The sequence below is a fragment of the Myodes glareolus genome, chromosome 1 (assembly GCF_982192425.1).
Source record: "Myodes glareolus chromosome 1, mMyoGla1.1, whole genome shotgun sequence".
NCBI lineage: Eukaryota > Metazoa > Chordata > Mammalia > Rodentia > Cricetidae > Myodes > Myodes glareolus.
This window is the reverse complement of record NC_142026.1, coordinates 133617177-133642732: the sequence shown is the minus strand read 5'-3', so window position 1 is coordinate 133642732 and position 25556 is coordinate 133617177. Positions and strand designations below refer to the sequence as shown.

The 25556-nt window shown below is 45.9% G+C and overlaps 1 protein-coding gene across 2 annotated transcripts in view; it reads right to left on the bottom strand.

Moving 5' to 3' along the window:
• Positions 1 to 25556, bottom strand: part of Snx9 (sorting nexin 9) — an 82965-nt gene that overhangs the window by 30073 nt on the left and 27336 nt on the right. Inside the window, exons 2-6 of one of the 2 annotated variants that reach the window (XM_085687746.2) lie at positions 15358 to 15444; positions 13194 to 13268; positions 11223 to 11348; positions 6388 to 6474; positions 3402 to 3567 (exon numbers count right to left, since the gene is read on the bottom strand). In XM_085687746.2, coding sequence (XP_085543872.1) covers positions 3402 to 3567; positions 6388 to 6474; positions 11223 to 11348; positions 13194 to 13268; positions 15358 to 15444 — 541 coding nt within the window. The remainder of the gene's footprint in view (positions 1 to 3401; positions 3568 to 6387; positions 6475 to 11222; positions 11349 to 13193; positions 13269 to 15357; positions 15445 to 25556) is intronic. The other variant, XM_085687747.2, reaches the window with a different exon arrangement.

The following is a 25556-nucleotide window of genomic DNA, read 5'->3' as shown; positions in this document are numbered from 1 at the left end:
GTAGGGCCACCTCCAACCCACAGGCTCCAGCACAGCACAGGAGGCAACAGCCAGCGAAGAAACACACAACTTCCAGAGAGAAGAGAAGGCATCTGTGAACCCTCGTGTGATAAACGGCCAGTGTTCCACACATACAGGGAACTCAGCTGGAGAGACTGCTTAGCAGGTAGGAGCACTGGCTGCTCCCAGCACGCGAATGGTGCCTAACACCTGTCTGTGACTCCAGTTCCAGAGATGGAATGCTCTCTCCTGGCCTCTGAGAGCTCTGCACACTCAGTGCACAGAAGGACAAGCAGGCAAAACACTCATACACATAAAACAGAAGTAAATAAAATCTCCAAAAAAGCAACATCAGTTCCCCAACAATTCAACAATGGGAAAGCAAACACCACAGGCCTCTGTACTCAGGCTCCACTTCCATTATCAATGGTCAACGACAGTCTGGGACATAGTAAATAGAAGGTTTAAGAAGGAATCAGTAAGTTTTGCATGATGAAATCTTACACCTCCTGCTCCATCCTGCTTGGGGTGAGAACTTTCTCCCTGCCCAGCCTGTACAGGTTGTTATCTTGGTCATCAGACTGAGTGGAGCCAGTGTTTATGTTCAAGTGTGAATGCTAATGATGGTATAGGAGAGCACAAGAAGGGGAGGCTAGCAACTGAGATAGGTCCAGGAACAACTACAAATCCTTCCTGTACCTGAAAAACTGAAAGGTTTATTACTTATATAGAAAAAAAAAGGAGTTGTGAGCTACTATAGTTGCTAGGATCTATAGGAAGACTGAATCACTGGCAAGGGTGCAGAGAGAATGGTGCCCTTGTAGCCCTGATGTAAATGGAAGTCAGCAGGATTACAGAAAGGTATGGGACCCTTAAACACTGGGGGGTTGGGGGGGCGGGGGAGCCTGACTTAGCTGCCCATTAGGAATTACATCAGCACCTTGAAGAGCTATCTTCACTCCAACAATCACTGAAGCAATGCCTGCAGTAGCCAGGATGTGGAGTCAACCCAAGTGTTTATCAGTGCATGAACAGGTGAAGAAATTGTCAAACACATACACAATGTGATATTATTTAGATGACACTATGGCACACACTTAAACAATTCCAGGCCCAGAAGGTCAAGTACTAGCATCTTAGCCATATGTAGAATCTTCAACACTACTGAGCATGTGGAAGCAGAGAGAACTGTTACCACTAAGGATGGGGAGGGGATGGAAGGATACAGATGGGATGGGAAGGGGTGTAGGGATGTAGACGGGATGGGGAGAAGGTGCAGGGATGTAAATGGGATGGGGAGGGGTGCAGGGATGTAGATGGGATGGGGAGAAGGTGCAGGGATGTAAATGGGATGGGGAGGGGTGCAGGGATGTAGATGGGATGGGGAGAAGGTGCAGGGATGTAAATGGGATGGGGAGGGGTGCAGGGATGTAGATGGGATGGGGTGCAGGAATGTAAACAGGATAGGGAGGGGTACAGGGATGTAAACGAGACAGTGTGAGGTTAATGTCTAACTGCAGTAATCACTGTTTTAGAGCTTAAATATGGATTTCTTTTTGGTTATTTTTGAGATGGGGGTCTCACTATGTAGTTCTGGTGTTCTGTAACTCACTTTTATAAACCATGGTGTCCTCAAACTCACAGAGATCTACCTGGCTCTGTCTCCCAAGTGCTGGGATTAAAGGCATGCACCACCCAACCCTGTTTAAAAGCACTGTTTTGCTGCTCTGAGCAGCTTCTGATTAACAGGCTACAGCAGTGTGGCCTGCTACCCCCCAAAAAAAAGCCTCCTAGTGGCTTTGGCATGGACAAATTTAGTCTTACAAACTTACAAACAAACAAACGAAAAACTTCTTAATTCAAAGACATTAGAGAGAAAAAGGGACAACACCTCTAAGAACAACTGCTTAGCAATGATGACAGACGCGGGAGAGGCAGTGAGTGTCCTCTGCTGTTGGGCTCTGTCCTGTCACATAGAAGCTGAGAGACTCACACGAGAGGCTGGCCACACAGAGCAGTCCTGGATCTTTTCAGTTCCAGAGCTGACATTTAAATCCTTGGGGTGGGGTGGGGTGGGGGTTGTACTATGCATGTGTGTGCACATGTACATTTGTATGTGGGTGGTACATATACGTAGAACCTGACATGAACATCCTTTCAGGAACGTGTGTGTTTGGACTATGTGTATGTGTGTGTATACGCACATCTGTGCATGAAGTGCCCACAGAGGCCAGCAGAGGGCACTTTATCCCTTGGAACTGAAGTACAGACGACAGTTGCCATGTGAGTGCTGGGGAATGAACCCTGGTCCTTTGCTAGCACAGTAAGTGCTTTTAAACACAGAGCCAACTCTCCAACCCTGACCATGTGTTTTGGGACAGAGTCTCTAGCTGGCCTGGAATTCACCAAGTGAGCCCTAGGGTTCTGCCTGTTTCCATCTCAGGACCACCATGCCTAGCATCTTTTTCAATAGGTTATGGGGATTAAACTTAGATCCTTTGCCAACTAAGTTACGTCCTCTGTTCCAAATATCCTTTTGTGCTTTTATGTCCGAGACAGTTTCTCTGTGTACCTTTAGCTGTCCTGGAACTCTCTGTAGACCACCTGACCTTGAACTCGTAGAGGTCCCCCTGCCTCTGCCTCACGAATGTGTGCCATTACAACCCTGCCTGGTGCAAATATCCTTTCTTCATCTTTGAACTGCCTCTCCTTCAATACATCTCTCCTCCGCTTAAAACCCAGTGAGCAGAGCCTCCTGATCCAGTGCGCATGCCTTGGCATTTCCTGGGTGACAGGAGTGTCTTCTATCCCAGGAGACCCGCGGTGCACTGTGGAATTGAGCTCACCTCCTTAAAAACCAGCTATGAATGACTGGGAGCTCAGAGTCTTCAGCCCATCCCCCTTTCTGTGAAGAGGAGACTGGCTGGAGAGGAAGTAAATAATCAGCCATGCCAAGGGGATGGCTTTCCCACAAAAGCCCCGGGGCCGCAGGGTTCTAACAGTGTCTTCACCACTGAGCACACGCAGGTGCTGGGAGCGGTGTGACAGGAGAGGCCTGGAGGCACCATCTCTCCCCACGCCTCCCTTAGGGACCTCCTCATCTGGCTGCTCATGTGCATCCCTCGATATACTCCTTGTAATACACTGGCAACAGTAAGTCAAGTGATTCCCTGAGTTCATGCACTGTTCTAGCAAATTCATGGACCCCAGGAAAGCTCCATGGGAGGCAATGCTGGGAGGCATTATCAACATCCCGAGAGGTGCCTACTGTTCCAAGGAGATGGTGTCAGCACTGAGGAGATGCAGGACCCTCCAGCCAGAGTCGCTGAGCTGTGCTGACTTTGAGGATAGCAACACTGGCCTCTTTTTCCTGTAAGTCACTCAAGCAGAAGTCCCCTCACCTGGTCCTTGGTAGGCCTGTGGGTGGCCGAAGGCAGCGTCCCAGTTGTTAGTGCTGTTTCTCTGAGCACCAGCCCCATCTGTCCTGGTGCCCCAGGCATCTGAGCTGTCCCAGTTCCCAGATTTGGGGGCATTCCAGGCTGACCAAGGGTCATTGCCACCACCAACCTGTGTGGGAGAGGAACAAGAGAAAGAGTGTTGTGATGTCTGGAAACTGTAACTCCATTAGCAATGGACTGACAGGACGGCTGAGAACAACAGATGTGCTGGTAGAAGCAACGGAAACACATTTCAATTTCTATGTCAAACCCAAGTGAAAACACAGACAAGTGTGGTGAGTAACATCAGCCCGCTCTCACTGATGCGAACATTCCCTTGCGTCTGCTAGAATGTCGTTTTCCATTGACCTTAACTTCTCTTGAGTAGGTTCTTTTAACTGGGTCTTAATTCTCATTTTAAAGAGTAATACACACACATTAAAGAAAAATCCAAGTGGAGACAAGGATAAGCAGTTGAACAACAGGCCTGCCACTTTAGAATGTCTACCTGGACATAGGGTAAACACAATCCCTCCCTGTTCCATAATTCACCGATTATGTATGACCTCTCTACCTAATCCCTACCCCAACTAAATTAAGCACTGTTCAACATCCAGGAGCAGTAGATTCAACACAGCTGCCTGTCTGAAACTTTACATCTAAAAGCCAATGAAACTTCAAAAGACACACACACACACACACACACACACACACACACACACACACACACACACACATGCTATATAACAGGTCACTGCCTGTGTAACCTCATCCTGGCTGTTTCAAGCCATCTCCTGAAAGAACTTACAGCATTATCTTAAATGTCTGAGAAACCCAACTTTGAACTGACTGTCGCACCAAAGGACCTGAGAACGAACTTGGGATGGTCACAAAGGTGGCAGTGATAGGTATGCACATTGCACACTCATGTATCTATACCCACAGGGGAGCTATGATCACAACAGATGCAGTCAATGTGTTTAATAAGCTACTTTCTGAGAACTACATCCAGGGGACTGTGCTGTGTGTGTTTATTATAAACCTAGGCTGACAAGCTATTATCCACCAAGGCTGTATGGGATACATATAGAAGTTTCTGGGAAATACATCTAGGGGATTGCGCTGTGGTACAGCATTTTTGTTATAAACCTAGGCAGACAAGCTATTATCCACCAAGGCTGTATGGGATACATATAGAAATTTCTGGGAAATACATCTAGGGGATTGCGCTGTGGTACAGCATGTTTGTTATAAACCTAGGCAGACAAGCTATTATCCACCAAGGCTGTATGGGATACATATGTGCTATGGCCTACTGCTCCTAGGGCCACAATAACAAAACAACACGAGATTAAATCAGGTAGAGAGAATGATTCAATTACGAGATGCAGCACTCAGCATGTCTGACACAGCTGCAGGGGCAGGGCGGCAGAGGGTTTTACAGTGACTTCTTGTTCAAGACTAAACCGGTAGGCCATGAAGTAGAGTAGATAATAAAGCAGCCAAACAGCCGTCTGTCCCTGTGATGCGCTGTACACAACCAAATGCACTTTTACACGAAGGACAGTGAGTAGGTCAGCAGGGTCAGCACAAACACACACACGTGAGTGATGCATTCTGTGAGGCCGGTGATGCAGCACCAATGGGAGTGTTCGGCTCCACCCGGATCTTACAGGGCCACTCACATGTACAGCCCAGCACTGACCTAAACATGGGCTACTCAGTGCTCAACTCCACAGCACGGTGGGAAGGCCAGACACCAGACACGTAGGCGAATTCAAACTCTGTAACCATGGGCCACATAAATTTCACGTGGGTACAATGACTAAGGACGCAGGCTCTGATGTTTCTCTAGGCCTGAACCCCAGTTTTCCTACTTACTAGCTATTCACATATGAGCAATTCACCCTTCTCAGCTCCCACACCGTAAGGGGATTGGTAACTCTAACCTCTCAGTGTGAACGGATAAGTGCATACGCTACTGACAAGGTGGGGTTCGGCAGAGTTATCTTTCCATGTGAGAATTCACCTGGAATATAGAGAAACACCTGACGAGGCAGGAAGCCTAGGGGCTGGACACCAGCCTGCTGCACAGCGAGTTCTAGAGGCTGCTGGGCTCCAGAGTGAGACGCCCCACCAAAATAAATGACAAAGACAAAAGCTAAACTAGCAGTTCACTGAGCAGTTATCTCTTCCTTTACACTAAAAGGAGGAGGTCACATGACGGTTACGTTTCCAAACAGTTTAAATGCCAGGTCACATTACTGGAGACATTTTAAAACAAAGAGATGAAACTAGACATTTAGAATATTTTCTACTATCCAAGGATCTGCTTTTTTTGATACCCTGAAGAGCAGAAGGCAGAAGTGAAGCTCGGTGGTAATGTTCACCACTGGGGCTTTGGTAGAATACTTTCTAGGCACTTAAAGCCAAGAGCTTGGTGTTTTCAAAATCTGATCCTGATGTACCATGCTAGGACATAAGGATATGTTTTAAAGATCCTTTGGCCATTTATTTCTTTGCCTATCTTGAAACCACAGGCTAAGCCATACACTAACCCACTCGGTTTCTCAGCTAAGGGGTCCCACTTCCCTAGTGGTGATACGGTAACCCACTGTTTCTCAGCCAAGGGGGCCCCACTTCCCTAGCCTTTTCTTCCCCATTTCCACTGAGCAACACTTCCAGCCCTTTCTTTTCTGTCCCTTCCGGTACCAGGGTCTACTGTCACTCACAGACTCAAACCCTTCACTAGAGCTCACTGAGTGCCGGCACATACACCAGTCAGGCCTCAGTAAAAGTCTCGGCTGGCAGCCTGCAGGCCCTGACTCTTTCATCACATCTGGCCGACCAAGCCCCAGAAGAGCTTCCCCAAATCCCCGCATATGAAAATAATACCGTCGGGTTGGTAAAGGATTATTTCTTCATGTAGTTATTCACACCTCAAATTTACCTTATTTATGGAAGGAGAAGGAGAAGAAGAAGAAGGGGGTGACTGGCTGAGACTTTCAACACAACCAATCTGAGCCAAAATGTTCACCTTAAAATAAAAAGGTACTCAGTGAGCAGGGACAACATATAGCAAAGTTTTTAACCAAAACCAGAAAGTTCAAAACAAAACCAAAAAAGCCCAGCATGCCACCTACTCACAAACAATGCACACAGCAGCCAACTCTGTGGTAGTGTGTTGTATCTTCCCGAGCCTGTTACCACACAGTACCACTGAAGCACTAAAAAGAATCACAAGCTACAAGGGGTGTGGGGGTGTGGTGTGGGAAGTCCTTCTGTGTATGTGTTGCTTTTATTGGTTAATAAAGAAGGTGCTTTAGGCCAATGTCTTAAACAGAATATAGCCAGGCTAAAATGTGTGTGTGTGTGTATGTGTGTGTGTGTGTGTGTGTAGATAGATAGAGAGAGGTGGGGGGGCAGAGTCAATGAGAAGCCACGTCACTCCGCTGGAGACAGACGCAGGGATCTTTACCCAGTAAGCCACAGCCATGTGGCGATATACAGATTAATGAAGATGGGTTAACTAAAGATATAAGAGCTAGCTATAAATACGCTTAAGCTATTGGCCAAATAGTACTGCAAACAATATAGTTTCTGTGTGATTATTTCATAGTCTGGGCAGACAGGAACAAACAGCCTCCCCCAACAAATTGGTGCACAACATAGTCGACTATATCCACTAAAACAGAAAAGGGAAATGGTGTGGGAAGTCCTTCTGTATACATGTTGCTTTTATTGGTTAATAAAGAAGCTGCTTTTGGCCAATGGCTTAACAGAATATAGCCAGGATAAAAGAGATATATGCAGGGAGAGTAGGCAGAGTCAGGAAGAAGTCATGTAGCCGCCACTAAAGACAGATGCACTGGAACTTTACCCAGTAAGCCACAGCTACGTGGAGGTACAGAGATGAATAAAAATGGGTTAATTTAAAATATAAGAGTTTGCCAGAAATATACTTAAGCTATTGACCAAACAGTATTGCAAATAATATAGTTTCTGTGTGATTGTTTCGTGGTCTGGGCAGCCGGAAACAAACAAACAGCCTCCACCAACAGGGGTGAGGGTGGGGTGGGGTGGGTATGGGCATGGCAAATACAATGCATGTCAAGTAACTTGCAAGACAGACCCAGAAAAAGTACACAGTTGAGGTTGCAAAATGTCAGGATTTTAACCTTTCCTTTCAAAAGCACAAATTATGTGGAGCCCAAAGCAGCCTGAGAGCCACAGTGAAGGACAGAAGAGGCCAGGCACGCCTCTCAGGGAACTGAGAGGCCGAAGAAAACGTCCTCTGGTGTGTGCTTTTGCTGGAATATGGTCACTGACCTCCCTGACAACCTATGGAGCCCACGTCCCAGATCCACCAGTGCTCAGCATGGGGCAAACACTAGTAAGGTTTCTATGGAGTTAGGTTCAAGGCTTGTGAAATGAATGACACCATTCTCATTTCACAGACGCAAATAAAGTGTGTCCTGGAAGTCAGGGCACAGAAAGGGTAACCCAGAAGGACCATCGGGACCTAGTTCACATTCTCACTCATGCTAAAAAATGACAACGTAAAGGAAACTTTTCAAATCACCGGGCCCCCAAGGACAGTGATCCTGGGTTACAGAAAACAAGGAGATTTACAAGTGCCCCATTTGCTGCCAGGATCTTGCAGAGCCCAGAACTCTGAGACTTGCTGAGGTGGAACCTAAGATGAGAGCTGTAGTGAGAGCATGACAAGAGCTGAACCCAGGAAGCTCCGGGTCTACAGAGCGCCTAGGTCTAGAGCTGAACCCAGGAAGCTCCGGGTCTACAGAGCACCTAGGTCTAGAGCTGAACCCAGGAAGCTCCGGGTCTACAGAGCGCCTAGGTCTAGAGCTGAACCCAGGAAGCTCCGGGTCTACACAGCGCCTAGGTCTAAAGTTGACATCTAATAAATTCATTGTGAGGAATCTCTGTAAGCCAGAGAAGGACCAGGAGAGGAGATGCAGAGCACAATCCTAACACAGGACATCCCCTAGCCACAGCAAAGCATCTCACAGTGCACAGTGGACTGCAAGGGTTCCCTTCAGCAGCAGGGCAAAGATACCCCTAAGTGAAATATTCTTCTGCTCACACTTAGAAAAGCTTAAAACCAACGAGAAATAGACATTTAAAAACAACTTACATATATCATTAGGTTCAAAATATTAATGAGGGTGCAAAATACTTAGCACTGCAAAGAAAAATCAAAAAGTTGACGTCCAATAAGGAAACTACCAGGAATGAAGAAGCAAGAAAATATGACCCATATCAAAGAGAAAAAAAAATCAACCAATTGAGGCTGACCCAATCAGGGTAAGGGAGCCCCGAAATCTACTCAATATAGGGAAACAACCTGAACAAGTCTCCCCAGGAGACAACCACAAACAGAAATCAGCAGAACACCAGTGGGGCTAACTGCACTGAGTCGATCTGAACCCTCAGGTCACAGTGCTGTGCAAAAGAAGGAAGAGGACAACTCATTAGCTGCTCTGAAGCAGCCATAAAACAACGGCAATTAAAGAGAAAGAATTCTGCATTGGTCCTGAACTCTAAAGCTGGATCAGGGTAGCCAGGGAGCTGCAGCTGATGATGGGACATGGACAGGAGCAAGCAAGGCCTGCGCATGCAGGAGAAAAAGAGCAGAGGTTCCGCCCACGTTAACAACAGGCAGCAGGCTGTTAGGACAGTGAGCAGCGTCAAATTCATTCCACGCAGATTCCTTTCTGGACAGAGGATAAAATGCAATATAATATAATATAAAGACTGTCACCCAGATAGTCCAGGTGTCCCCTGGTCTCAGCGCTGACTACCCAGTCACTGTGTATCTTGATGTGATGTAACACGAGACACAGTGTGTCACATCTGATTCTGAGCCCATTCAGCCCTTAAGCTCCCATGGGCACGCAGAGGACTATGGTATAAGACACGGTCCTGACTGGGCACGTGGCCTTCTCTAGTGGCAGCTGCTGACTGCGCAGTGATGAGTTTGCTGTATCCTGCTTCCCGTGGACATCCTTGGGCACCCAGAGCAAGAATCTGCATCTGATACCTAAACACACAGCCAAAGCAGGGCAGGTGCCTTCTGGGAGAACACGCTGAGCCTGTCTCACCTCTGAGTTCTAGGTTATTAGATGACTTCTCTCACATCGACACAGGAAGACAGGTCATGGCCACCATGACTTTTCATATCTGAGCTGGGTTAGACCCTGTAGGTGGACTACAATTGAGACTTATTTTTGTTAAGGTGGCTTTCTGCTTGGCATTTCAATCAAACTAGCAAACTAGTTTACAAAGGAGACACCACAGTGTAAGATACCAATGAGTGGGCCCCAGCTCCTACAGCCTACTGGTCCCTTCCAGAGACACTCAAAGTTCAATACAGTCAATAGATTACTAGCTGGCAAGTCCACCAAGAAGCCACCCTACAATTTATGTTACTGTCTTAAAGGAGAGGTCCTGGGTGCCCTCATTACACATGTAGAGAGCTCCCAGGGCTTGACTTGTACACTGTGTGTCCTGCTGCCACTTGGCTCCCCTGCCTGGTCTTCCAGAGCAGGACTTTCCCCGGGGTACACAAGAAACTGAATGGAAAGTTAGCATTTACTGTTCACAACAGGGGGAGTTTAGAGAGGGTGTTTTCTCTCTTCAGCTCATCCGCAAGACTAAGATAGCATTAGACATTTCTCACTGATTAAACATTCAGTAACTGCATGCCCCATGGACTAGAAAGTGAAGGAGGAAGCAAGCAATGTGCTACCACTGCCCCCACCCAGCTGGGGCATTGTGATGGGAATAACTGAGGGAGATTTAACTGTTCCTCCCAAAGAGGCCAGAAGATACAACATCCTCTCATGTGAAAACCTAACCACTCAACTCAAAACACCAAAGGGTCTGTACATTTCTCTGTTTTGTTACTCATAGAGCTAAATCTCAGTTCTACAGATGAAGCTCTGGAGACTTTAGAAACAGTAATATAAACACAGAACATATGATATGTATGCCTTCTACCACTCTTATCTTGTTTTATATTTGAGACAGAGTCTAACTATGCAGTCCTGGCTGGCTTAGAACTTGCTATGTAGACCAAGCTGACCTGGAACTCACAGACCCACCTGCCTCTGCCTCCCGAGTGTGGGGATTAAAGGTGTGCACCACCATGCGATGTTGAAAATATGTACATTCTTAAAAGTACAAGCTCACACTGGGTGCACTCACAGCCAGTAGCGCTAGCCATAAAGAAGCGCCCGAGTGCCTGGCTGTGCAGCAAGGGGCACTTGCCCTGACAAGAGGATAACAAAGCCCTGGTCTGGTCAAACAGACACTGGCCGCCTCTACCAGTTTCCTTCCTTCTTTACAGGCCCTCATTCTGGGGAGTATTTGGCCTTTGGGGGGTTGTATTCAAATCCTAATACTCTCAAAAACAAATGTTAACACCCTATCTTTCATTTTTATTTTTAGTTTTGTAGTCTTTAACAGGTACTTCAGGTGGTCTGTGTTAATTCCCAGCAGGAATGTCATACATCCCTCATGCCACAGCCCCTCACGCCACACAATGTCATGTCACAACATCCCCTCATGCCATACAGCCCTCACTCCCCCATGCCACACACCCCCACACGGCACACATCACTCACACGGCACCCCCCCCCCCCCAAACACACAGCTACTTTGATGCTGCTTTCGGGGAGCAATGACAGCAAGACTGTACCACAAGCTTCCACTTAAGCTTCGGTCTCAGGAAAGCCAGTCTAGGCCACAGGAGGAGTGACGTACCTGGCTGTTGCTGTTGGCAGAAGACGAGTTGGCCTGCGCAGTGCTCGCTGAGAGGGAATCGAGGAAAGCTTGGTCCGCCATGGAATTTCCACAAGAAAACGGATCTTTTCCATCACTGGGTAAAATCTGCACGTTAGAAAGAAGCCATCCTTTCATGGACTGCATTGCAGTGAGAGCTTATGGGAGATGGCAAGTGCCGTCTACCCTGGCAGACACTCCATGCTGCAGACGCCCCTCTAAGGCTTGTTCCTGCTGCACACCACACTGACGATACGATGTAATTTCATTTATATTTACTTTAAACAACTTTTTTCTTGAGATTTCTTCTTTGACTTATGTGCAACTTAGACTAATTTTCAAGCACTTTGGTATTTTCTAGCAATCCTTCTGTTATTTATTTGGAGTTAAATTTCACTATAGTGTAAGAGGCACTCTGTGATTGATCTACCTATTCTCTCTCTCTCTCTCTCTCTCTCTCTCTCTCTCTCTCTCTCTCTCTCTCTCTCTCCCTCTCTGTTGGGTGATTGTGCTAGGGATCAAATAGTGTGGTACTAAGTTCTATCCCTGATCCTCTTCTTTTAGACACATTAAATGCTTTATAGTTCAGAACATGAACATCTATCATATCCTGCTGAAGAATGAGCCTGATGGGTCATCCATGTTCTGGCCTGTTGGATAGGTCCATTTCTGGTATAGTCTTGAAAGACACACAAAGAAGTTGAAACTACTCCTCTTTAGAGGCAAACAGAATTCTATAAATAAAAAGGATACCAATATCAACCTAAATCCTTGGATTTCTTGTCTTGTCCAGTTTAGGATCTTACATGTGCAGTGCATACAGCCAGAACAGGATCTGAAACTCAGACTTTCAAATCGTGCTCAGGGGCCTCTGAACGGCTGGCCTTGTATGGACAAAGCTACGGCATGTGTGTGCAAACACACATTTCTTAAGGGAAAAAAAGCTGCTGATTTCCCAAAGAGTTTAAGACTCTCCACCTCTCATTTTTAACCATAGACAAGAGAACACAGACAGACCCCTTCCTGTTTGGTGACAGATTCCAGGGAAGCAGAGCCTCCCCATTGGGCTGTCAGGTCCCAGGGAAGCAGAGCCTCCCCACTGGGCAGTCAGGTCCCAGGGAAGCAGAGCCTCCCCACTGGGCAGTCAGGTCCCAGGGAAGCATTCTTCACACAGTCCCCTTCTACACTGAGTGAACCAAAAAAAATCACAGCTCTTGATTCAGCTCCAGTTTTAGTCACAGGTGTAGCAGGAAACCTCAGTTCCTGTCACCCAAGATGATTGGCAAGTGCTCAGTTTTGAGACCTACAGGCAGCCAGCAGGGGGTGCCAGGGAGCTGACTCAGAAGGTGGCAAGGCTACCCAGTGGCTCTGTCTCTGCAGGATCACCCCAGGATATGGGGGTGCTATCCTTTGTTGCAGCAGAGACACCCTTGTGTCTATGGAGATAGCTAAAGGAAGTGTGAAGCCTACCCTTTAAAGAATCCATTTAAACTCTGTCAGTTAACCTACCTCAGAGCTCTGGGCAGCAGGTACTATACATCAGCAAAAGAAAAACGGGGGTTTTTATTCAGAAAAACTAAAAGTTGCTATTCTGGGAAGGAAGCTAACCTAAACATTCTTGTAGCTTAGGCCCATAGGAGATCCTTTCCTATTTCTACTTCAATGTACTTTCCGTGTTTTATTTAATCAGTACTACTTTTCCAATGAAGTTTTACTTTAAAAATGGTTGCTATCTTCCTGACAGCCTTTTAACTCAACTGGTAAAAAGATGCCGAACAAAGATCAGCTTTAGTTAATCAATGGCAGTACATTCTTACCCCCACATGTCTGTAGGAACAAGCCCTGTTCTCCTGTGTTCTTACCTCTACATAGTCTGTAGGAACAAGCCCTGTTCTCCTGTGTTCTTACCTCCACATGTCTGTAGGAACAAGCCCTGTTCTCCTGTGTTCTTACCTCCACATAGTCTGTAGGAACAAGCCCTTGTTCTCCTTTGTTGTTTCTTCCTTCTAGCCATCCACCACCAACATTCTAACAGAAAAAATAAAGGCAAAAGTTGAAGTTAGGATTTCCTGTAGAAAATTTGTGCTGAGAATTGGTATAAATGTATAATTTTTACATGAAAAATAGCAAGGAGCATTTTATAACTACAGAGTTAATACTGTTCAAAATCATACATTCTTAAATCTTGTTTATTACAGAAAATAGTGCAATCTAACAAGACAAACAGAGCCTTAAGAAGTGATTAAATACTTCCTGTGTGCACGAGCGAGTGCATATACACAGGTGGGATCAGAGGTCAACCTTGGGTGTTATTCCCTGGGCACTGTCTGCAGTCAAAAAATATATGTGTGTCTATGTATTTACTTATTGTGTGTACATGTGTGCATGTGCACATGTGTTATGCTTGTGTGGAGATTAAAGGACAGCTTTCAGGAGTAGGGTCTCTCCCTCTGCCATGTGAGTGCTGGAGTCATCAGCTCACGTCCCTGGGCTGGGTGGCAAGCGCCCGTATCTGCTGAGCCATCTCTCTGGTCTAGGGTTCACCAAATAGAGCAGGCTGGCTAGTCACACAGGTCCAAGAACCCACTTGACTCCACCCACCCCCTTGCTGGCCACCAAGGAGCTTTTCATGTGGCTTCTGGGATTGAATCTAGGTCCCCAAGCTTATAAGGCTAGCATTTTGCCAACAGACCTATCTTCCCATTCTTGAATATATTTTCAAGGTAACCCAGATAATAAAACTAGGAAATGTGACGTCAAATAAAAAGATGGGCATAGAAATGTGAATTTTTACACTAATTTGTCATACAAGGTCTGTCAGTGTAGTCAATATTGTTTAATGGCATTAATATTCTAGGAGATTTTCTGGTTAAAAGTAAGATTTTAAGTCAGCAATGAGGCTAATGGGATATTTGATAATGTTAGACAATTGCTAATTTTATTAAATGGCTGGAATGGTAATGTCATTCTGTCTGAAAACAAAAATGAAAAGAATTCAGGAGGACCAGGACAGTGTGGGTGGTAATAGTAAGTACCATGGACGTGCTAAGTCTGAGACACAGTGAGGGACGCCCAAGTAAGCTTGGACGACCTGCTCAGACTACAAATACTACAGATTTAGCATATATGAGCCAAAAATATAAGGATATGAGAATAATAGCAAAAAGCACAAAGAGGGACTATGGTGACCCAACACATTCTTCTGCCTTAGACACAATTACTAGACCATGACGGAATATTCAGGAAGGAAAACTGCGGAATGAACCTGACAAACATGGAGCCTAGGGCAAGAGACACAGGTCACAGAGTAGACACAGCAGCTGCTGTGGATCCTAGGGGCGCAGTAGGACAAGGGAGGACATGCCCAGGGGACACCGTGGGGGGCGGAGCCTGTTCTCTCCGTGGTGCCTGGGGAAGAGGTGAAGACGGGGAGCAGCAGTGGTTGAGAATTTTGCTCGTTTTCTAACTACAAAGATGAATTCTCCCACCTGCTCTTCTTCCTTCTGAATAAAACATTAATAATTGAGATAGATTTCCTCAGAACTATTCCAAATGGGCTTCCTCTTACATCACTGTCACTTGCTTTAAGGATGACTACTAGGAAGTTGCACATAAAAAGAATTAAACACGCTGGGCAGTGGTGGTGGTGCACGCCTTTAATCCCAGAACAACAGATACTCATGGGAAGATGAATGTCTGTGTGTGCACACACAAGTTCAAAGACAGTGTGTGATTATGCGGGGCTATGCGTCACAAAGCGATGCCATCCCCCTGCTAACATGCACGGCATGCAGGATCAGGCTTAGGATAGTGAGAGCACTCAGTAAACTAAGTGGTTTAGGAAGGTCATCAGCACCATAGCCCCTGCAGTCTATTAAAGATACATAGCATCGCGGTGTAAGGACAAAGCATGGGAACTGACTGCAGAACCATGACAAGGGGCTTGATAGGTTACAAATATTAGAAAAAACAGCATGAATTCAGTCATGTACTCAGCCATCTTTAGGGACCGACCTTTTCCCGGTGTGCACCTTACAGCTTCTTACAGTGCCACCAGTATTTCAGAAGCAACAGCTACAACGCTGGTGTGAGCTGATGAAGCTCACTGGGCTCTTACCGGGTTTGTAACTGTGATGATCTCCCCTTCACTGACTGTCAGCTCGTTGTTTCCAGGTTCAGCAGCAAAGTCATACATAACCCGAGCCTGCAGGGAGTGGACAGGAGAGCAGACGTTACAAATGTAGAGCAAACACAAAACCCAGACAACCTTTAGTTTGTTCATAAACACAAAGGTGTGACCCTGACAATGGCTGTGGCTGATCTGGAAGAAAGGAAAACAGTCCAGGATGCTTGTCTCCTCAGGAACCCCAATGGCCACAGCCCCAGCACACACCGCACTTGGAAGTTAGCCCTAACATACAGCTCCAAGCACACACGTTTCACTAAGAAAGAAAAAGGGATGCTCCTGGTTGGCTAGTCTTAAGTAGACACAGGTGTTCATGATGGGTCCACTCAGGAACGCAGGTGCTGCTCACAGGCATGCCATGCCAGGTTCACACCTAAGAGAAACTCTTGGGATCAAATACTCATCAGGCCAGGAGCTGGCCCGGGGTGACTTTGATCACATGGAGTTTCCAGCAATAACTTGGCAACCTGAGACTCACACAGCGGACCCTGCTCTTTCCCATCCTTTCCATGAGCCCAAGAGCTACACAGGGCTGTGTGTGCTAGCCAGATGACCTCAACAGCCGTGATGGCCAAACGTTCAAAGCAGGTAACTCACTTGTCTCACAGGCATGAGGATCCGCATTTGGATCTCCAGCACTCACATAAATAAATGCTTGACAATTCTGACCGCTTTTAATTCTAGCCCTTGGAAGGCAGAGACAGGGGGGAGGGGGAGGATCTTGGAGCAAATCAAGTAGCAAGCTATCCCAACCAGCAGGCTCTGGGCTCAGCTGAGACCCTGCCTGAATACATAAGGTGAACAGCAACTGAGGAAGATTTCTGATGTCAGTCTAGGTCTCCACGAGTACTTGCATACACAGGCATGCACACTGGCACACACATGTCCAAGTGTACAGACATGCACACACACTTATGAGCACACCCCTCACACAGACACATGAATGAATGGATGGATGGATGGATGGATGGATGGATGGATGGATGGATGGATGGATGGACGGACAGACGGACGGACGGATGGACGGACGGGAGAACAGACTAAAGGGGAGTTGTTCTGTGGTGTGAGGAAGGCTGGTGTTTCAGCTTATTCAGGTGGAGCTCTGAGACAGCAATGACTGACTGCTGTGTCCCCTGAGGCACCATCGGGCATGCTTCACCAGAGAGAACTAAGACTGGAAAAAGTGTATCTGTTGCTAGAAACAAAACCAGCACGTGTTAGGAAAGTACCCCGTAAAGAACTTACGTCCTTACTGCGGCATCTCTGCTGCTGCTTGGGACAGGGTGGCCCAGAACCCAATGGAGGCAGCCTTCTCCCTTCGGTCACCATGCCCAGATTCTGACCAGTTTCCAGCTCTATGTGTCTCATAGATTTCTCCCTCCGGAAGACCATCTAACAGTTGGGGTCACATGTGCTAGGACACAGCATTTGCTCTAGAAGTGCCTGGCTATAATGAGAAGGGAACTTGGGCTTCCGATATGGCTGGTGAAGCAGGACAGTGTGGTTGCATTCACTTCACCTGTCTTCACCAAACACACGCCAAACACAGCAAGAACCAGCTTTTCACTGCCCACCGTCTCCCTTTCCTATCCACTTCAATCAGAACAATTAACAGAGATGAACGAGTCACAAGTAGTGATACGAGATAGGGGACCCCACTATCTTGAAATTAAAAAAAAAAAGATAACAAGATCTCCTGAGAAAGTTGGGAGCATGGGGACCTTGGCAGAGGGTTGAAGGGGAAGGGAGAGGCAGGGAGGGGAGCAGAGAAAAATGTAGAGCTCAATATAAAAAAAAAAATAAGATAGACTACCGGTTGAATGTGCCATAAACCAGGTATTTAGAAAAGTTACAGAATATTATTATGGTGCTTTGTGATTTTCAATGGAAAACTGTTTCAACTTTCTCCCCACACTTGAAATTTTTTCCAAAAAAAAAATACTAGAAAGAAGCAAATGGCAGTGTAGTTTGTCAGTCAAGAAAGGCCATCAGTTGTCCCCTGGGAGCAAAGAAAGGGCCAAGACCAGCAGGGGACAAACACTGCCCGTCTACTCAGATCAGGACAAAGGACAAAGGGACCCCGTGGAGGTGCTCCCCGCACACAGCTGCACAGGAGACAGAATTCTGCTTGTCACGTTGTGGGATAGTTTCTGAAAACATGTCACATCAACCTCAATCCTCTGCGACGGGGCAGGAGGCGATAAATGCAGAGGCGCCCTGCGGAAGGAAGTGAGCTTCCTCTGGAGGGGAGCCCAGAGAGCTGGCTCAGCTCCGCACTGGAGCGCAGCCTGCTGCTTTGTTGCTGCTCCTTAAGATGCCTGCTGCATCTTTCCAGTTCAGCCAAACCCAGTTAGTGCCCAGAACAGAATCCAGAGGCCCCTTGTTCACTAGGTATAATTTGGTGAGCCAGAGTATAAGACAACTGAACACTGAGATGGAGAGTCCGTCAGACTAGACATTAGTGGACATCTCTTAGTCCCCAGTCCATAGTGCTGGGGGGCGACCCTAAGGGAGGGATGCATCTGTTAGCTATCAGATTCTAATGCCACAAAACAGGCCTGTGAGATGGGGTTCACTCTCCCAGCTGTTCTGCCATGTGAGTACCCAATGTACCTCCCTCCACAGCACAAAGTATTCAAAGTGCCACCTGGGATGCAGAGTGGGTTCTAACACCCTCTGGAACTTTGACTTCCCAGCTTCCGTAATGCTGGGAGAATAAATCCCATTCTTTGTAAGTTAGCTACCCTCCAGGGTTCTGCAATGACTGCACAATGGACTAATGTCCACAGGAACAGTGATAAAAAAAAAGTGTGCATGTTTAAAGCATGCTCCAAATCTAGAGATGTTCCTTAGAAAACAGAATGGAGAATAATTTCGAAGAACAGAAAGATTTAATAGCACATTTTCACGCAAGCAAACGCTGTCAGGAGAAAATGTATTGGACACGAAGAATGTACAAGACAGGGAGCCATCAGCACTGAAGACCACTGGGCTGGCTATCACCACTTCTCTTTCCTCTCGTAGCATTTGGCTCCTGCCTGTTTCCATGCTGTCTCCATTACCTCCCTTTTCCTGTTATCCATCAATGATAAGTTCTACAAAGAATCACACACTGCCTCAACTTCACCGTCTACCCGTCTAATTCCTATACACATGAGTCAACTCCACCGTCTACCCGTCTATTTCCTACACACACTGCCTCAACTCCACCGTCTACCCGTCTATTTCCTACACAGAGTCAACTCCACCGTCTACCCGTCTATTTCCTACACAGAGTCAACTCCACCGTCTACCCGTCTATTTCCTACACAGAGTCAACTCCACCGTCTACCAGTCTATTTCCTACACACACTGCCTCAACTCCACCGTCTACCCGTCTATTTCCTACACAGAGTCAACTCCACCGTCTACCCGTCTAATTCCTATACACATGAGTCAACTCCACCGTCTACCTGTCTATTTCCTATGTGGCCTCTAAAAGAAAAGGTTCTTGTTTTTTCATCACTGCCTCTTCCAATGGTATCTACATTTTAGAGCTACGTTCCCACAAAGTTCCTGCTTAGCACATAACTTCACGCTTTATATTCAATTCAGACTACCAATTACAATCAATCCCACAAACAGAAATTTCATAAATCAGTCATGGCCCAGGACCTCCACAATCATGAGTCAAGCTGTAGGAATTCCTACAGCCAGTAGCCTTTAAGGTACCTGCCCACTTGGGCGTGGCCTCTTATACTATATATGCTGATGCAAAGTATGTGTCCAGGTTCTCTTCCGGCTGCAGGATTTGGTTGCTGTTCCCCATTTGAGCAGAGGACTATAATCTGTGAGTCCACCCCTAAATAAATAATCCTCTATTATACTCAATTCTGAGCTAGCGTGGGATTTCTTTTAAACATCCGTCTTCATCTGGTGCCCACGTGGGCACGGACTCCACACCTACCGGGTGGACCGACTTAAAGGCCTAACTAACTAGTCCACAGCCCAGAAAGGCTCCCAACCCCACCCACCTGGCTTGCTTTTACCTAAGTGGTTTTTTGTAAAACCCCCGTCACAGCAGAGATAACTGCATGTGGCGACTTGGAAATTTCCCAAGCTCGCGCACATCCTGTCCCCACTGCCGTGTTCCCTGCCGCGTGGCAACATGCTCAGCTTCCCGTTTGGACTCCCTGCCTGTGAGTTCTGGGTTTCTTGCTCCATGCACAGAATTGATTTAATTACTTTTACTTTGTCAAGCAAAGCATATTTCTTAGTATTTAACCAGCACCAAGGCAAAAAACCCAAAGCGGCTCAGGGCTATTAATGGCACCAGGTTGCGCTGCTAGTCACGACTCTGCAACCATGACACCTGCTGGACAATAAAGATTATTACACCTAAAACAATATACCAGGCCTCATAACATAGGTGTGTCACTGGGGATGATCTTTGAGGTTTCAAAAGGCCATGGCAGGCCCAGTCTCCCTATCTCATTCTACTCCTGCTTGTGAATCAGATAAAGGTGTTCAGCGACCGCTCCAGTATCATGCTCGCCTAACTGTCTGCTGCCATTCCACCCACCATGATGCTAAATGGACTAACTCTGAAACTGGAAGCAAGTCCCCAATTAAATACTTTCTATAAGTTTGGCCACGGTGTCTCTTCAAAGCAATAGAACAAAGACTAAGACAGCTATCAACACCACAGTGCACGATGTAGCAATACAGGAATGAAAACACCTTCATAAGTAGACATAACACAAGAACAGTCAATCAAGGACAGCAAACTGCAGACTAGGGCATACAGTGTGTTGTCTTTTTATAAATAGGATAATATTTATATTTGCCAGTATTTCTGTAATAGACCATTAGACAATAAGAAGTGAATTTTGAATTGATTACCAAGGAAGGCAGAAAAGGAAAGAGAGTGGGTAAAAACAGAGATTTCTCAGTATATATATTTTTCTTGTTTTAATTTTAATGTGTAGATAAGTCACTGATTTAAGAATTCTAAATTAATGGGAAGCATCACTTAACAATGGAAGAGAAAATATAGAAGAATGACCTTAAGAAACTGCCTAGTTAAAAAAAAAATCTCCTAAGAAATATTAGAAAGTATTTGGTTACACCCGTAACATTCATGTCACTATGACCCAATGGGCATATCTTGACAGGCCAGCTGTTACTGTAGCTTGGAGTCTACTGCCGACATCTCTTCTCTCCCAGCAGCCTGGACAGCACCTTTTGGTACTCCGAATGAAAGCCAACAGGAGGTGGCTTCCAGGTCAGAACTAGGTTGATCTCTCCAAGTCTTGTGACCAAAGTATATGGTGTCTTCAGAGTCTTACCAATCCAAGTGGGAAAGCAAGATCAATAGCAATACTTGTACTGTTCGGGGAGGGAAGGGTCTCTGGGTCTCCTACACTTAGCACTGAGCTTTTTCTTTGGCAACTGGAAAAGCACTACCTTAAACTCTTCCTGATTGATTAGATTTAAGGCCCACTCCACAGGAGAAAACTCATGGTTGGTAGAATAAATTTAGTCAAGAACTCAGTGGCCCTAGAGAGTGAACCTACTACAATTCTTTTGCTTAATGGACATAGTATCAAGTTGCCTTCTAAATACATATACCCATGCATATCCACATGTCTTTATATCCAGAGATCAGTGCAACCGCCAGGCCTCAGCACACTCCTCTTCCCTCAAGGCTCAAAGAACATCACAGAAGAGGGACAGAAAGACTGTAAGAGACAAAGACTGGGGACGACTATGGCAGAACAGTGTCCCTAGACATGAAGAGGTCATTGCGTCCATGAGCTCACACCAGACAGCGATGGTTGCTTACAGCTGAACGCAGTCAACTGTGCAGCACGAATGGGGGATCTGTTAATAACCGATACCTCCGAGGGAAGGGAAAGTCCGTTTTCTTAAGGGGTGTGGTCCTGATTAGGTTGACCATGTGCCAGGGCATGCTCCACACCCAAGCATATATGGGCAGTAGTAATTGCACTTGGTTTATAAAAAAAATGAGGAGGAAGAGGAGGCAGGAAGAGGAGGAGGAAGAGGAAAAGAAGGAGGAAGAAGACGAAAAAGGAGGAGGAAAAGAAAAGAAGAAGAAAAAAAGGAAGAAGAGGGGGAGATGAAATTGGGGTAGCAACGTGGTGGAAGCGAGAGGACTTGAAATAGGGAGCAGGGTGAATTTAACTATGTCTGTCTGTCTGTTCATATGATATTCTCAAAGAATAAAGATTTTTTTTAAAAAAAAGAAGCACTAAAGATGAGATCAGAAATGTAGAGTACTGCCTGCGGCTCTGTCTAGGACATTTAAAATCACAATGAAAATACACTGTTTTGTGAGAATGAAGAGAACAGATTACCGTGTAGTTACACTGTTGCAGCAGCTCTCATCACAAATACATTAAATTCTTTGTACTCAAACACAGTACATGTAACTCCTGTGCATTCGCACAACAAAGGTAATCTAATGAAGCTGTACAAAAGTTTAAAACCAACCCTCCTTCCTGGCCAAAGGGCACAGATGCTAATAGATGGGGTTTTTGTTTTTGAGACAGCGTCTCATGTAGCCTAGGCTGGCCTCACACTCTGTATGGTTGAGGATGACTCTAAATTTCTAATACTTCTGTCCCATCTCTTGAGGGTAGGAATAATAGGTGTGGTAGACAAGACCAAACCCTGGGTTTCATGCTTGCGAGATAAGCCCTCTCCCAACTGAGCTCCAGCCCAGCCTCTGATAGTTTGAATCTAGCCTTGAAAGTAATACGCACCTGAGACACACTTGCACATGTACTTCCTGACACCCACAGCTACTAAAAGGACACAAAGAATCCATCCTTCTCCCACCTCCCCACTCTCATCTCACGTAGTCCAGGCTGGCTCAAACTCTGTGAAGCCAAGGCTGACCAAGAATTTTTGATTCAGATGTTTTCTATTTCACTATAAATCTGGTGCTAAGGACTGACTAGGGCCTTTTGCACACAAGGTTGGGCTACAATAGGAGCTTACTGGTTTTCTAATCTTAGGGCATCCATATCTGTACCTCTAAGACTGTTGTTTATCACCTTTCAACCCCTAGGGTTGCTAAGAACACAACTTCACTTCTAGTTCCAAACTAAAATGCTGCATTATTTTTCCTGACTGTAAAAGCATGTGTTTATTGCAAAGAGAGGGAAAGAAAGAATAAAGACAGACAAAAGCTGAAAAGCAAATTCCCAAATCCCCAGCCCCAGATATAAGAAGTATAGAATAGTCTAATGATTAGGAGCTGCCTTTTAGCCAGGCAGTGAGTGCAAATCCCTACTCTATCAACTCACTAGGCCTTGAAAACTTGGCCCATTTTTTTTTTTTTTTTACCTGACCCTCAGATTCCTCAGGAATAAGATAAGGAACAGCCTGTACTTTGTGACTTGAATGAAGTAATAAAATTAAAGCACAGAGGAAAGTGACTGGCTTAGCAGGTCAGTAAATGCTGGCTGTTCTGACCTTTGATTTGTAAAAACCACAACATATACAATTACTTTTTCTTTTCAGACCACTATGGGGTTCTGGAATTGTCTTGGGGTTACAGGCAAAGCAAACTCTACAGCTACTGACACCCACGAAGGGTGTTTCTGGGGTCTGCTTCTTTGCTGAATCTCAAGGAAACCAGACCTCCACCCAACTGTGTGGCTGCCAGATCCACCCAAGCGTGCTATGTGGCCAACATAGCCTGTGCCCAGTCAGCATTAGAACAGTAGGGAGAGGCCCTGTGACTGCTTCTGATGGCTATGAGGTCAAACTCCTTAAGGAAGCTGAGAGAAGTTATCCGGATCCAAACCACACAGTAGTGCAGTGAAGGATTCTGGGAGTGCAGGCCTACTTCTGCTAAAGGAGAAACCAGTAGTCACACATACTCGAGTTTGAAGTGATGCTGGCTCACTGCATCTCCTTGCTGTTCTGACAAGAACCAAATACAAGTATGTGGGAGAGAGAGAGAGAGAGAGAGAGAGAGAGAGAATGAATGTGTGTGTGTGTGTGTGTAACGTCAAGGTAAAGCAACATCATCCTTTCCACATTTGAAAGATGTAACGGATCTATCAGAAGAGAAAACAAGGCAGGACACAGTGAAGCATCAGTACCACCAACACAGAACTTGAGACGAATAAAAACAAGAGGGAGAAATCAACGTGATTTTAAAGATGAGGGCATGATATGAGCGGAACATATAATTTCAGCAACAGAAAAATCAAAGTTTGCATATGGCAACTTTGGAAAAGAATACTGTCTGTAAGCAGTGAAGGATACACTGGGGATCTCTGTGCACGTGCACTATGTGCATATAGGTAGGGATGGTGAGACAAGTCCTCTGGGAACTAAGGCAACAGGGCCCCAGACCTCAGTACAACTGACTCCATGATGGAAGCACCATTCAGGCTGTAAAACCCAGTATATAGACAGCACCACCTGCCAAAAATGAAACAAAGTTCATAGAGTTCTAGGAAAGTCTCAGAATGTCTTTTAGCTTCTATAGATCTGCTTCTGGATAACTGTTCTTGCTAACTGAAGCATGTCAGCCCAGAACCCTGAGAAAGGCTCAGGGCTACGGGGGTAGTCACAGGTCAGCGAATAAAGGCTTTCTACTGGCTTAAACCCATGCCCAAGAAGTTTTCTCTGGTGAATACCCCATAACATTTCATTATCTAAAAATGTAAGAGAGCAGGCTGGAGAGAGGGCTTCGCAAGAAAGATACCTGCTTCCTACCTAGCTCAACTCTTAGACCCACACGGAGCAAGCAAGCAACACAAATTGCTTTAGGTTGTCCTTTCTCCCTCTCTTTTACACACACACACACACACACACACACACACACACACGCACGCACGCAAACAGTAAAACACATTAAAAATGAATGAGAACCATGAAACTTTGAAAAGGAGACCAATTTTAAAAATACCTTACCACAACACCATTAGTTTCTCCATAAAAATAAGTAAGCAAGCATGCATATGCTTCGAAAATTATTCCAGCAGCATCAGAGATGAAACTCCAAACCCAAACACAGCCAACGGACCACAGCACACTCTACAGATGGGGTGCACAGGCTCCACGTGTCTGTTAGCAGACTCCACTTCAAACCCCCAAGAGGACTGGTGGAGAAATTATAAGTGGATTTGTCCCACATGTGCATAGTGAAACAAATCATGATTTGAGAAACAAAGATAGACTTCATTTGTAGCACTTTAAGGCCACAATCAATGATCAGGGATCATATTAAATATTTCAAACATGCTCATCCAACTCTTGACACAGGTTCAGTATAAGCTTTCACTTGCAGATACTTTATATTAAGCCATGCACAGAAGGCTTCAGCTATTAGCCTCTAGTCTTCTGCTAATGCCCACGGGCAGCACCATTAGCCTTTTCCTACACTAGTTTCTGAGAACTACAACAATTCCACTTAAAGAAAAAAAAGTCTAAACTCAAAAAAGCTTCTTAAAAATTGCACTCAAAAAAGAAATCTATCAAAATAGTCTATATAGAGAGAGCTTTAAGCTCCTGACAGCGGTTGAAATTCCCCCAAACTAAGTCCTCAAACCATGGGACGAGCTCTGACGGCCTGCTTGTGTCACGGAGAAAGGAGCAGAGGTGACCTAGGCTACAGCAGCAGTCTTCAGTACTTGGAGAGCTGGGGGGACACAGCCCTGATACATCCGTCTGTGAAGCCAGCTTGTGCCCTGGCTTGTGCTGGGCACCACTGCTCTAACACAACTAGAGTCAGCTGTGCCTGCAGGGGAACCATCAAGTAGAATCAAATGAAATGAGGAAAACCAAACAAGGCTGCTGGGCTGGAAACACTGCTGGGAAAGGGAGACAGTGTAAGGGAGCCCAGCGCAGCTGCCCGAGGGAACTTTACATTCTGGTCCAGTAGCCAGGAAAGGAATCTGAGCAGAAAGGCCCAAACTGAAGCACCGTCCTGCTGAGCGGGAAAGAATGGAGATTATAACCATAGGAGGATGGGAAGCCACAGAAACTTATCTCTATGACTGTGCTGACAACACTAAGCTACGCGCCTAGACAAAACCCTTCTTCAAGTACAAGGATATATGGAAACATCCCAACATCACATATCAGATATAGGGTAGAGCCAGGAGACA